The 14,327-nt window shown below is 39.9% G+C and overlaps 1 protein-coding gene across 6 annotated transcripts in view; it reads right to left on the reverse strand.

Moving 5' to 3' along the window:
* Positions 1-14,327, reverse strand: part of SLC37A1 (solute carrier family 37 member 1) — a 44,516-nt gene that overhangs the window by 9,019 nt on the left and 21,170 nt on the right. For 5 of the 6 annotated variants that reach the window (XM_042867999.1, XM_042867997.1, XM_042867998.1 and 2 more), the window contains 5 exons: positions 11,600-11,638; positions 9,545-9,628; positions 5,839-5,970; positions 4,029-4,119; positions 2,574-2,636 (listed from right to left, as the gene is read on the reverse strand). In XM_042867999.1, coding sequence (XP_042723933.1) covers positions 2,574-2,636; positions 4,029-4,119; positions 5,839-5,970; positions 9,545-9,628; positions 11,600-11,638 — 409 coding nt within the window. The remainder of the gene's footprint in view (positions 1-2,573; positions 2,637-4,028; positions 4,120-5,838; positions 5,971-9,544; positions 9,629-11,599; positions 11,639-14,327) is intronic. The other variant, XM_042868000.1, reaches the window with a different exon arrangement.

Consider the following 14,327-nt stretch of genomic DNA (forward strand, 5'->3'; position numbering starts at 1 on the left):
ACACCTCAATACTCCTACAGTCAACTACCAAGGCCTACACAGCTCTTGACACAGTGAAACTTCCCCTACTACAAGTATCGTTTTCCAACAGACTGATACAAAGCTAATTTTCATAAGGGCGCTGCAGGGTGCATAGGAGAGGGTACACATAAAACAGATGGAAATTGAGATAGTGCTTATTTATTTGGGAACTATGTGGTCTGACTGCAGTAAATATTTAATCATTCGGTGGTGTCCTCACAAGTTACAAAGGAATAATCTCACCCCTACGATCAGTATAATTTCCTAACTTCATTTTATATGAGACATCATGAAAAAAAATGCGGCCATTCACTGTTGCGTCCACAAAAAATACACAAGTGTACAGCAGGGATAGTTCAGCTACATTAAAACAAACAGATTTTGACAAGGAAAAGTGACAAAGATTCACAGTCAAGAGCATTTGGTATTTTTTTTTTTAAAGTTTCTGAAATACATTTGAAAGAACAGTGGTGTCAGTGGCACTACTATCATCTCACCAACAAGGAACACTGTGTAGAAGACACTAAGGAACCATGCGGGCACTTAAAATCTTAGAAGCTATCATGCAGTATTCTAAACACTTGTACTGAGTTGGTAGACAGGATGCAGGATTTATGGGAGACCATGCTCCTGCATGAAGCAGAAGAACAGAAAAAATATCACGGGAAATCTAGCTTAGCACTGTAAAATTATCTTATGGCACATTAGTTATTCCAGCAGCAGCACCATTTATCTTCTGAATTACTGGAACAATTTCAGAACTTGAACTATTTTAACAGTAGCAATGCAAACTACCAGCTATTAATATTAAAAATAATAATAATTTCTAAAAATTAATGGAAGATGTATCTTAAGTAGTGTCTTACGGGACGTCTCTTGCACAAATCCCACAGCAAACCTGACCAGGGCTGTCTGAGGTAAAACACTGCTCATTTCTGACATATTGCTCTGAGCTTTTTTTTAAAGTAAGAGTGATGAAACACTGGCACAGGTTGCCCAGGCGGGTGGTGGATGCCTCATCTCTGGGAACCTTCAAGATCATGCTCAAGGGGGCTCTGAGCCACCTGATGTAGCTGTCGGTGTCCCTACCTGTAGCACAGAGTTGAAACAGACAACTTCTAAAGGCTCCTTCCAATGATTCTATCATTCTACGAAGCTTATTTAAAATAGTGTTAAATGTGGCAGTGAAAGTGACTGAAAGCAGTAACTCAGTGATACGAACTCAGGATAATCACACAGACTTGGAATTTTACCAACAAAATGGAATATCTGCATTGCTGAATAATTAATGAAAATATCAACTTGTGCTTAGCAGAGATACCATAGTTCAGCCTTGTCAGTTTGTCACAGAGTGTGATTTACACACTCTTGATCTTTGGGGAAGGATTGATGCATCATTCCTTTATTTTGTACTATATTTAAGAAATCAATCTGACATAAGTAGTAACAAACACATGGAGATATCCAAGTCACATGGCCTACACCACAATCACTACATATCCCGAGAATCTGCTTTTTACAGTAGTTGAAGAGGTTAAAAAACAAAACCAGTCAAGGTTGTTGCCAGTACTCCAGTGTCTGAAGCAGATCAGCCCATAGAATCACAGAATCACCCGGGTTGGAAGGGACCCCAAGGATCATGTAGTTCCAACCCCCCTGCCTAGCAGGGCCACCAAACATACACATTCAGATCAGGTTGCCCAGGACCCCGTCCAACCTGGCCTTAAACACGTCCAAGGACGGGGCATCCACAACCTCCCTGGGCAGCCCGTTCCAGGGCCTAACCACTCTCCTAGTAAAGAACTTCCCCCTAACATCCAACCTAAATCTTCCCTCCTTCAACTTGGATCCATTTCCCCTAGTCCTGCTGTTGTCAGTCCTTTTGAAGAGTTTACTCCCCTCCTGGGTGTAGGTTCCCTTCAGGTATTGATAGGCTGCAATGAGGTCACCCCGCAGCCTTCTCTTCTCCAGGCTGAACAAGCCCAACTCCCTCAGCCTGTCCTCACAGGGGAGGTGCTCCAGCCCCCTGATCATCTTAGTCGCCCTCCTCTGGACCCTTTCCAAAATCTCAATGTCTTTCTTGTACTGAGGGCTCCACACCTGGACACAGTACTCCAGATGGGGCCTCACAAGAGCCGAGTAGAGAGGGACAATCACCTCCCTGTCCCTGCTGGCCACCCCTCTCCTGATGGAGCCCAGGATCCCATTTGCCTTTCGAGATGCCAGAGCGCACTGCTGGCTCATATTCAGTCTCTCGTCCATCAGGACCCCCAGGTCCTTCTCAGCAGAACATCTATTATGCACAATGTAGCTAAAAAATTCCATAGTACTTGGCTCAGTCTGGGATGAACAAATCAGGGAGACAGTAGTGTTGTCCAAGTGAAAATGCTTAACAAGGATTTCAATGTCTGATCTATCTCTATTTAGTACCTTACTGCCACTCTACTTCAGGCGATATAAGGCAGAAGACTACTAATACACATTAGCTGTGTACACTACTGTTTCTGCTAAACTGGTCTGATTGAAGATGAAATACTGATGTTTAAACTCACCAAAGATTCCACCCACATCAAACAGTGTAGAAAGATCCCCAGCTCTTTTGGCATCAAGGTGCTCTGGTGACAATTACAAAACAAAAACAAAACAACAACAAAAATAATCAAAACCATTTTCTTCATTTCCAGACTATGAAAAGCAGATCTCAGTACAGTCATGTGATGGGTATCATAATCAGTCACTCAGCAATACAGTCCTTCGAATACAATTACACCCAAGGGAGGACATTTTAATGCTTCAGTTACAAAGTCTACTCAGTAGAGCTGTTGATTGTTAAAATTTGGCTTAACAATATTCCAATTTGTGAACAGCCACAGTCTTATGATCTAATGAGTGCTCCTAAGTGAGGCTCTTGGCTCTAAAATAATGATTAGCATACACTTGGATCACTTACAGAGCCTCATCCTGGGGGCTTCCATCACATGTCAAGTAATATTCATCATTAGATGGCTGGACACGTGCTCAGCCCAGCACTTGCAGTGCAGTTTCTGTAGACTATGAAGAGACAAATGATTTCCTCAAGTCCACTCTCTGTTACTGACAGCAAGGACCAGTGTTGGCATATATTTACATTTAGTCTAACGTAGTCACTCAAGTACTACCAGGTCAGATTTCCAGAAGCTTCTCAGGAAGCCTGGCAACTTAAGTTCCACTGTGTTAAATATGGCATTTCAAAAGCAGCTAAATTTCTAACCTCCTTTGGTATGTATTGTTTAAAAGCTTCTGCAATACACTTGAAAGAGCAGCATGCACTAAAGCAGTGGTGTCAATGGTGCTACCATAACCTCACCAACAATAAATCTGCTACAGCACAGGTTGGAGGACTGTTGATAAATATCTTCTATTACCAGGCAGCTGCTTTCAAGGTAGCACTGGTTACTTGGGAGTCCACACAACAGCCGTTAGCTATAGTATTTCCAGCCAAGTGTGTTTTCATGGGTTGTTAAACTTGTCTCGCTCCACTGTCTGCTACTGCTAGACTCAGCCAACAATGCATTTTTGTTAGCTGGGGATTTAAAGGTCACATCATCACTCACAAGAACTCTCTGTCTACGGAGAACTCCTTCCTCTGCACTCTTCAGTGAAAAACAGCACTAGTGAGCAGATAAAGAAGTTTGTCTGCATTTTAGTAGTTTTGCACTTTGGTAATTCAAAGCACATTTAAAGAATGGGTTTGCAAGAGCCACAGCATTACAGGTTGGAATTGTTGAAGACAATCCACTTTCTTTTTGTTTGTTTGTTTGTTTTTTTTTTTAATTTTTTTTTTTTAATGTCTTCTCATCATACTGAATTCAATGAGAAACATCTCAGTTGGTGCCTTACAGCCCTCCTGCTACTCTAGCAAAGACAGCCTATTTCAGAAGCAGTAACGTTTACTCTCTTATTTATTAAGGCCATATTTCTAGACACTTCATAGTCATAATTCTGTTTCCCCTTACTGTGATACTTACCTACATTTGTGATATAGAGGGGAAGCCAGAAGAGAAAAGTATAGCTCACAAGCTTTGCAAACAAAAGGCATAGGGAAAACTCTATGACTCCCTAAGAAAACAAAGGAAATAGGAAGTCAGTATCTTGATAATGGTTATTAGCTACTTTCAAAGACCATTATAGAAATATTTCTAAGAAGCATTTTACACATTTTCTCTCAAGAATTCCCAAAAGACATTTTTCCCTTACAAAAGAAAGCTTACAATCGGAGCAGACTACAGTATTCTGCTTATACACATTTCCTTAATTACACTGAACTGAATAGAGAACACTAAAATAAACAGGAAGGATTGGATACTATTTGGACAGCTGCATCACTTATTTTCCTAATTTAGAGACTTTCTATGCAAGGTGCAATCGTATTCCAGAGAAATGAATATACTTTTATGTTATTTACATTTATCTTTCTGATGGCTCTAAGACCTCTCCCTTATTGCCACACTCTTTAAAAAACAGCCAGTTAACCGGTATGACACAGCTCAAATTACTAAGTAGCAAGAACAAATCATAGATGTGGCAGATGCCTATTTCAAGTACTAATTTATTCAATCTCCTCTCTTGCTGGATATATGAAATGTATAGTTACTTGCTCTCTCTAACTACCTGAAGGGAGGTTGTAGTGAGCTGTAGTGAGGGGTCGGCCTCTTCTCTCGTGTAACTGGTGATAGGACTAGAGGGAATGGCTTCAAGCTGCGCCAGGGGAGATTTAGGCTGGACGTTAGGAAATAATACTTCTCTGAAAGAGTGGTCAGGCACTGGAATGGGCTGCCCAGGGGGGTGGTGGAGTCACCAACCCTGGAGGTGTTCAAGAACGTTTGGATTTTGTGTTGAGGGACATGGTTTAGTGAGAAATATTGGTGATAGGTTGGACTTGGTGATCTTTAAGTCTTTTCCAACCTTGGTGATTCTGCGATTCTGCACAGACATGTAACTAAAGTGTCAAAGTGACTTACCTTCATTCCCCTCAAACTGATATCTTCTTGCTAAAGACAGGCATTTATAAATTCCTAGCATGGTGTACTGCAAGGAACACATATATGCAGCTGGCTCTACTTCACCAACAGTTGTATGGCAGGAAAAATACTGAGGAGGTGCAGAGAACTTTAGAAGCAATTTTTCTACATATTTTTTCCACTTTGCCATGGGAAAAACAATTGAGACAGAGAATCAGATTGATAGAGTGAGAGGATGCAGGAATACAGTGGTTGGGTCCTGGGGACTTCCCCCTCTACCTTTACACCTGATCTAAATCAGTTCAGGTATAGTTCTTATTACTTCTGCATTGCATTGATGCTGATAGACTTCAAGCTGACAGTACAATCAAGACCTACTGTTCCTGAACTACAAGAAATTTCTTTTCCTTTCTTTGCCCAGCTGTCTGGATGCTTTGACTATCTCAAACTTGTCAATACAAACCATATAAGAGATTTTAAAATGAAAACCTTAAAAAACAATATTGAGAAGTGTAAAACATAATCCACGGAAGAAAGATCTGACTCTGAAAAATGCTTACGCTCTTCCATTCCTAATACACATATCTCTAATTGACACCAGTGAACTTCCGTGTTACAGGCTGAAAAAGAGCAACACTGGAGCCTAAATGTTTGTCTCGTGCATCAAAATCTGCTTCAGCCTATGTACACCAGAGTCACCAATCAAAGCTCGTGATGCAAAGTTAGTGATGTCTATCACTTCATCTAGAACTTCATGGAAACATGGAGGCAAAACCTGATTTCTACAGGAACAGGCAACAACAGCACACATACTCACAGGTATTCGCAAAGCCCCAAGGAAGCTGATAGCTGATGTCCCATGTCTGCCTTCCCCAGTGCCCATAGTAATGGAGTTCTGTGATGTCATGGAATTTTCGCTGTCAATAAGCAAATGCTGCATTTCTGCATCCTGCAATTCCCCCCAGTGGCACCACACACAAGAGAAGAGAACAAGGTATCAAAACACATATCAAATTAGCAAATCATTCCAAAATAATTTCTTAAACAAACGTATCTATTTTATTACAGATAGTTATAACTTTTTAAATATCTTGATTTGGATATAGAGGATATAGAGAAACCAAACAGTGTATATGAAAAACAGAGTGAAATAAGTCTGATTGTTTATGCTTGCTTGTTTACTTACGGAATCAAGTTTTCATTCTGTAGTGGCTTATTTCAAGTTGCAAAAAACTTACATATCATAATATGGCCTAAAGGAAAAAAATAATTTCCAATTTCGCTACTTAAATGTGGTCTAATTACAACTGAAAATCTACATTTCTGTACAAAACCAATTATTATCTTTTCAACGTATTAATATCAAGCTTGTTTTCCAGATTCTGTAACATCTTGTTCACTGATTAAGTTATAGGCCAGCCCATTTTTCCAAGTGAGGTATGGACAGTGAGTTCTTCATGTTAAGCACTGATTTTTCACCTCTGTCTCATTTGAGCACTGCAATCCACAAATTTTGAAAAGCCTGACGTTAACCAGTATTGCCTAGGAACTAAATTCTGAGTTCTTTTTTACCACTAGGAAGGATTTTATTCTAATAATAGTTCCACTGGCTGCTAAAAATACTAGTGAGTGAATTATCACTTGACACGAATAAGCTGCCCCCGTCTAGCCATGAGCGCAGCTTATTTTTATCCATCAACCACAGTGAACTCACAATAGAATTGGAAATTTACATCTTACAGCTGAAAAAAAAAATGCAGTTATTAATAGTACTTCTTTGCCAAGTAAGAAAAAGAACAGGTTTTAGCTACCCTCACTTTTACTGCTCTTGGAGAAGCTTACCAAGCTGTATGCATCTACAAGTTACAAACGTATTCTATGTACTGTCTTCCTCCTTTCCATTCTTGTGCTTTTGAATAAAGCCTTACTGAAGAATTAAGTCTCATTTGAATTTGGCTGTATTTTAGTAAAGAAAATGAGATGTCATTACATATGCAGTAGTTTTGACCTTTAAAGGCTCCTTCCATGTCAAACAATCCTATTATTCTAGGAAGCTTACACAAATACAGAAGGTTAAATGTGGCAGTGAGAGTGACTGAAATCCAAATAACTTATTTAGTAACTCAGACTTGAAACTTTTACCAACAAAATGGAATGTCTGCATTGCACATAGCTGAATAATTAATAAAAACATCAATTTGTGCTTAGCAGAGATACTATGGTTCAGCCTTGTCAGTTTGTAACAGAGTGTGATTACACACTCTTCATCTCTGGAGAAAGATTCATTATCCCTTCATTTTGTACTATTTTTAAGAGACCAATCTGTCATCTGCACTGGGGTGCATTAAAAAGAGCGTGGCCAGCAGGTCGAGGGAGGTAATCCTCCCCCTCTACTCTGCCCTGGTAAGACCTCATCTGGATCACTGCATCCAGTTCTGGGCTCCCCAGTACAAAAAAGACAGGGATCTCTTGGAAAGAGTCCAGCGGAGGGCCACAAAGATGGTGAAGGGCCTGGAGCATCTCTCCTATGAGGAAAGGCTGAGTGAACTGGGTCTGTTCAGCCTTGAGAAAAGAAGACTGAGAGGGGACCTGATCCAGGTCTATAAATATCTAAGGTGTGGGGGGCAGAATGGCGAGGATGGACTCTTTTCAGTGGTGAGTGGAGACAGGACAAGGGGAAACGGCTGGAAACTGCAGCATAGGAAGTTCCGCACAAATGTGCGCAAGAACTTCTTTACAGTGAGGTGACGGAGCACTGGAACAGGCTGCCCAGGGAGGTGGTGGAGTCTCCTTCTCTGGAGATGTTCAAGACCTGCCTGGATGCCTACCTGTGTGACCTGGTGTAGGGAACCTGCTTTGGCAGGGGGGTTGGACTCAATGATCTCTGGAGGTCCCTTCCAACCCCTACAGTTCTGTGATTCTGTGATTCATCAGCAGTAACAAACACATGCAGATATCCAGGTCACGTGGCCAATACCATGATCGTTGCATTTACTAAGTGTCTGCTTTTTACAGTAGTTGACAAGTTATTTAAAAAAAAAAAAAAAAAAAAAATCAGTTAAGGTTGCCACTCCGGTGTGCTTGGAGGAGGATTGGCTCATAGGAGCAGAACAACTGCTGCCTGCACAAGCAGAAAAGCTGACAGTGATCCTCATCTCAGTATCACCATAACACAACTGCTGTGAAAAGGAGAGGTGTTCACTCAGACAAGACTATCTTTTGTAATTAGCAGTGATAAAAAGGGGATTCCCCCCAACCCTCATTTTTTCTTCTTCTAAAAAACAAACAAAAACCCAAAGCCAAATAAACAACAACAACAAAAACAGTTGCCCTGCCAGTACTCTATAATACACACATAACTCAGCTAGTAGGGAAAAAAAAAGGGGGAATATTGAAAGGATTGCCATTAAGTGCCTTCCTGGTTTGTTGTGCAAGAGTGTCTCTTCTCTGCCCACTTGCTATGCAGACTCTCTGCATAGTTAGAGAAGAAATGTGTGTACTAATTTGCTGACTATATTTTAGCTCTGTCTTCATGACTTGTCTACAGACACCTACTTAGATTCTTAAATCTTCTCCCTTTATCTTCCAGATGGTTGTCAAGTTATACGGCCAAATGGTTTCTGGGCTGGAGACTGCTCTTAGGTGACTCAAAATGAACATGAGTAAACTTGGTACACTAAGTAAGCTCAGTGGTACTCTGAACTGAGTTTACTGACATTTATTCCAAACCACTGAACGAAGATTACACTGCACTGATTGCAGGAGCTACAGAGAGTCAACCAAAATACTGGTGGAGCTTTTTCTTAAAGAGTACAAAACCTTTCCATCAATGCCAATTACTGTTGAAGAGACCAGGAAGTTTCTGTTTTCCTGTAAAAGTCCTAAAGAAGTGTTAACAAAAAATAAACAAAAGGCTATCCTCTCAGGATATCATGTGTGAAGTGCACTGAATACAAATACAGTATTTCAAATGGAATTTCTTCAGTTAATTTTCATCACAAGATAAAATTCCATTTTGCCTATAAACTGGCACATCCAGAGTTCAGTTTCCAGTGATAATTACCAGCAATTACAGTTGCATGCTTTTATTCCTGTGAGTAACTGCTCATATTTAGAACTTTGTATCCTTGCACGCACCTGTAAGTATGCACATTTATTATTTTACATAAGGAGACAAGTGAGACTGCAGGGAAGGGACAGATACATCCACTGAAATATTTAAAGGATTTCAAATGGGTTGTCTTGAAAACATCTGGCACTGCATTACATCTGCTGAACTGTACAAAGATCACAAATTAAGGCCAAATAAGTTACCATGCTATCTTATTAATCTCTCCTGCAGTACTTATGCAAGATAATGCTTAGATCCCTTATCTGATGTCGCATTTGTGTATGGAAAGGAAAGTAGATTTCAGCATTACAAAGAAAGACCAACCTTTGCCAACGGTATATCTACTGTAAATTTCCTGTGTGATGTTTAGAAACTCTACTATACTGCTTTACAATAACACATCACATTTTACCTGAGACTTGCTAGTTTCCTTGGCATTTAAGGTTGTCATCTGGACTCTGAACCGAGATGCACCATTCAGGAATGCTTTAGAACTCTGAAAGAAAAATAACAATCCCTCATACTCCTGTTACCTGATTTGTAAAGGATTACATAGTGCTAATAATTTCTTCACAAATGAAGCCTATGTGTATCATAGCATCAACATATAGCATAATCCCAAATGAAGAATCCTTAATTAAATGCCTGTGTGTGTTTTGTGTTTAAGCTCTTACAGAGACCTATGGCAATACATGTAAAATGCAATTAAAAATGTCTTTGGAAGCTTAAGTCATACTGTTTTTTACAAAGCAGCCTTATACTGAATTTAGAGCACAGCCATCATTTTTCCACCATCTTACCAGCTTCTTTCTCTACTGAGCTTCCTTTGGCATTGCTGACATTTTTTTCTCATATGGAAATTATCTCAGTGACAACTACAGATTTTTATTTAATTCTATTTTCCCAGAAAAAAAACTTTGTTTCTTTATTTCTCCGCCCATTTAAGCTAAAAGTGTCTTCCACTTGTTTAAGTTCACTCCATTCCAACTCAGAAGTGGACCAGAGACCATGCGCCTGGGGCTTCCGGAGGATTACCAAGAAGTCAGAGAGCCTCTGGGGTACACAGAAATCAAGGCAACGAGTTGTGTTTTAGGCCCTAGATGGACCTGAACTAATGCACTGCTTTTTACATCTATTTATTACCCTGTGCATTACTGCATCAGTTCACACCAAAATTACATTCCTTATAAAACACCATCGTGAGATCCTCGGCCTAAAATGACATGCCAAGGAGACTATGATGTGCTTAGTGAAATAAATATACAGCCTCAATGTGGGCTTGTGGTCAGGGAAGGAGAACCTATTGCTAACACCATAAGAGGCACTGCGCATTCCTCAGGGATGAGATATCTGCTTCCCAAGTGTCAAATCACATTCTGAATGCCACATCAAAACAAATGAATGAGAAACCACCACAAATCAAAAAAAGAATGCCTGCCCTCACTGAACATTTTAATTCAAGATGAATCACTTGGTAACTCCTGCCCAACAAAAATACAAGGACATATAATGCAGTTTTCTTTACACAAACTGCCTTTCATCAATCAAATCCTCCTAAGAGAGCAAAAAACTTCTGAGAGGTGAGGATGAATACCAAAATCTGTGCTGCACAATGCAGAGCTGAGGCACAAGCAGTCTTGGCCATACATTCTGCAAAAAAATTGAATAACACCCATGGGCAGAAGAACAGGCTTTTGTCTTACAGAAAATTAAACTCTTGTCAGAAAGTGATTTATAACAATCTGTGGGGAAAAAAAAATCCATTATCTCCAGAGAAAAACCAAAAACCAAAAAAAAAAAAACCAAACCAAAAAAACAAGACTTTCATTTGACTTGAAAAAATAAGATTTACTGTGGCAAAAAGGAAATGTCTTGGGATAAGGACTAGACATAGAGGCTGCACATTTAATGCTTAGAACATCTTTCTTGTTTTCATTAAGATAAAAACTGCAGGTTTCTTCTAGGAGCTAGGTTTCCTGGAAATGCAAAGTCAGGTTAAAGAAAGTTCTTAGACAATAAAGGCAAGTCTGTATGAACAGGCTGCAATGAATATGTGTACTTATGAGAAGGAAAAAAAATGAAAAGAAAGCACAGGGAGAAAAGACTAGAAGCAATAAATACAGTTTTAAATAATCATATTTTACAAATGCCATTAAACCTTTCCTTCAATTTTGATGATAAATAGGACATCAACGTATAATAAAGCCCACGGACTTCTTGCTTGCATTTGTCATGGGTATATCCTTCTGGAATGCTGCAGATTAAGTTTCCAATTGTAGTACTCAAAAGCCCTTTATCATAATCAAATGTTTTGAAGCAAATCCCAGATTCATAAATCAGAGTCAGTGAGCAAACAAAGCACAACTGAAGGAACTGCTGAACAAGGAACGAGAACTGCACATCCAAGGCTCTGTGCTTGGCTCTCCATCTGTTCTTCTGGACAACTCAGTGAAATCAGATTACTCACCACTACAAACTCTGTAGAAATACTGGGCTCATGATCACGCTGCAAATAAACAGTAGACCAAATTCATCTAAGATAGTGATATCACAGAGAGACTAACCTAACCTTTAAACCTTAATATGAACATATCTTCAATTCTTCCCTATTTATTTCAATTGTCTTTGAACTTAACCAGCCTCATTCTTCCCATTTAGAGGTTCAGCTTTTGGCACCAACTGGCACAGCTGTCTGCACCCAACCAAAATATTTGTCCTAAGTGACAAGCTACAGCCTTATGAGCAAAACAAACAGACATGTTTCCTTGATTTCTTAAATAATATTTAATAATAATTTCTACCTATTTGCAAAAGCACAAGTTGTTCTGGTTGTCACCTGAGATGACTGAGCACAGAGTGACAGTTACCATTTTATGTATGCCAACAAATTTTAACCCTTGGTTAACAAGTTTGGAAGTTTGTTCCCAGTGATAACAGTCTGTCTTATTACATGTACCTTCCTTCCTTTTTCTTTTTTTTTTTTTCTCCTTCAATTCAGCAATCAGATACAATCACTACCACATCTGCATTTTTAGGAGATCTTCTCAGACTTCTATTCTTGTCGATTTCCTTAACTTTTAAAATTGCCCTCCCCATAGTGAGCAGAAACTGTGTCCCAATGTATTTCATAGACCACACAGGTCTGAAGTGAGATATCTAAGCAATTAAAGTGGCATACAGCTTCCCAAGAGAGAATCTGAGAAACATTAGAGGCAGGCAGGGAAATACTTCACAAAACCCTAGAATATTTGCAGATGTGGATATGCAGAATAGGGAAGGAAGAAGTGATGCCTTCTGCTATGCAGAGTAAGGTTTCCAGGGAAACAGAATGCCAAATGCAATGCTATACAATGAGACTGCGCGTGGTGCAGAGATCTTAGTGATGCCCTGGAGATTAGGTCAAAGGACAGTCCCAGAAAGGGGAAATTGTGGTGAACAGAAGGGGAAAATAGGGGAAAATAAACCCCTAAAAATACTGGCTTCTAGTTAAAAACATCAGTATGATGTAGATATTGAATGCCTTTTTTTATTACTAGCTCCTTGAGGCATACGAACAGGCTATTGCATGCAATTTCTTAGTCATGCTTCCCAATAAAAGTGCATTAGAGACAAATAGTAAACATTTACTTTCACAAAGCTTAAGAGCCAATACTGACAACAATATGCTCAAGGTATTATAGAAGCAGCTGACATTTTTGCAGGAGAACTTGTGAACGACATAAAGCCCAAGGAAAAAATGCCTCCTGTTAGGAGTCTCTACAAGTCATGTAAACGATTCTCATATTTGACAGAAGTTACCTTTAATAAGTGAAAAAGAAATAAATGAAAAATACAGAGCTCATTGTAAGTACAAACTATCTCACAGCAACAAACTAAGAATAGGAGTTCCACAGACCATTAAAGGCAATCAGAAGCTTTATCAGGAAACTTCCATATGAGGAAAAAATCCATTAACTGGTAAAGAAAAAAAAATAACAGACAGCAGAAAAGTCACCATCATTTACTATTCAAGAAAAGAGAGAATTTACAACATAAAAAGCCATCTATCTAAGATTATTTGGGGGGAGGGGAGGAGGAGGGAAAGGTGGACACAGTAAAAAGCAGAAATCATCCCTGAACTATCTGTCTGTGATACCTGAAACCAGTAGGTGCAGTTCACATATACGTGCAGATAGCCTTCACATATAGTAATTCTCTACTTTATGAAGACATATGGGATTCCTTAGGACCCTGCCTCTAACACACTCCTCAGCAGCCTTGACTTGCTGTCACACACAGGAAACCCCGAGACCTATATTTGCTCTCTTGTTTTTCCGAAGACCTAGTTGAAAATGTAGCAGACTTGACTGCCCACGGGTCCCTGGGAGTCAAAGGAGAAACAGCCTGGAGCAAAATACTGCTCTGCGTTTTAGTTACAGTAGAAACAAACACATACCAAAGTCTTACTGAACATGAAACAGAGATGAACCCACAAACATATTCTGGAACAACAGGAGGATAGTGATGACATTCTGTAACATAATTGGTCTCCCAAGTACTCTCCTTTTTGTTTTTTTTCCTTGTCTGTTATTTTTCTTTCTGCTTGAATTGCCTCCCTCCTCTTGCGTTACAGATACACAAATCAAGGAAGGAATCTACTTCTCATGAGAATGAATGTGTACAAGTCCATGGGGCAGGATGACACGCACCCCAGTGACTCAGAGTCCTAAGGGAGTTGGCTAAGGTGGCTGCTGAGCCACTTTCCACCATATTTGAAAAGTTGTGGCTGTCACGTGAAGTCCTTGAGGACTGGAAAAAAAGGGAAACATCATTTCCACCTACAAGAAAGGGAAGAAAGAGGACCTCGGGAACTTCAGGATGGTGAGCCTCACCTCTGTACCTGGGAAGCTCATTGTACAAGTCCTCCTGGAAGACATGTTAAGGTACATGAGGGACAAGCAGGTGATCTGAGACAGTCAGCATAGCTTAACAAAGGGAAAGTTGTGCCTGACCAATCTGGTCACCTTCTATGATGGAGTGACGGCATCAGTGGACAAAGGGAAGGCAGTTCACGTCATCCACCTGGACTTCTGCGAAGTCTTTTACATGGTCTCCCACTGCATCCTTATCTCTAAGTTGGAGAGACGTGAATTTGAAGGATGGACTATTCACTGGATAAGGAATTGGTTGGAAGGCTGTAGCCAGAAGGTTGTGGC

The sequence above is a fragment of the Lagopus leucura genome, unplaced genomic scaffold, assembly GCF_019238085.1.
Source record: "Lagopus leucura isolate 7727_CA_CO unplaced genomic scaffold, USGS_WTPT01 Super-Scaffold_100001, whole genome shotgun sequence".
Taxonomy (NCBI): domain Eukaryota; kingdom Metazoa; phylum Chordata; class Aves; order Galliformes; family Phasianidae; genus Lagopus; species Lagopus leucura.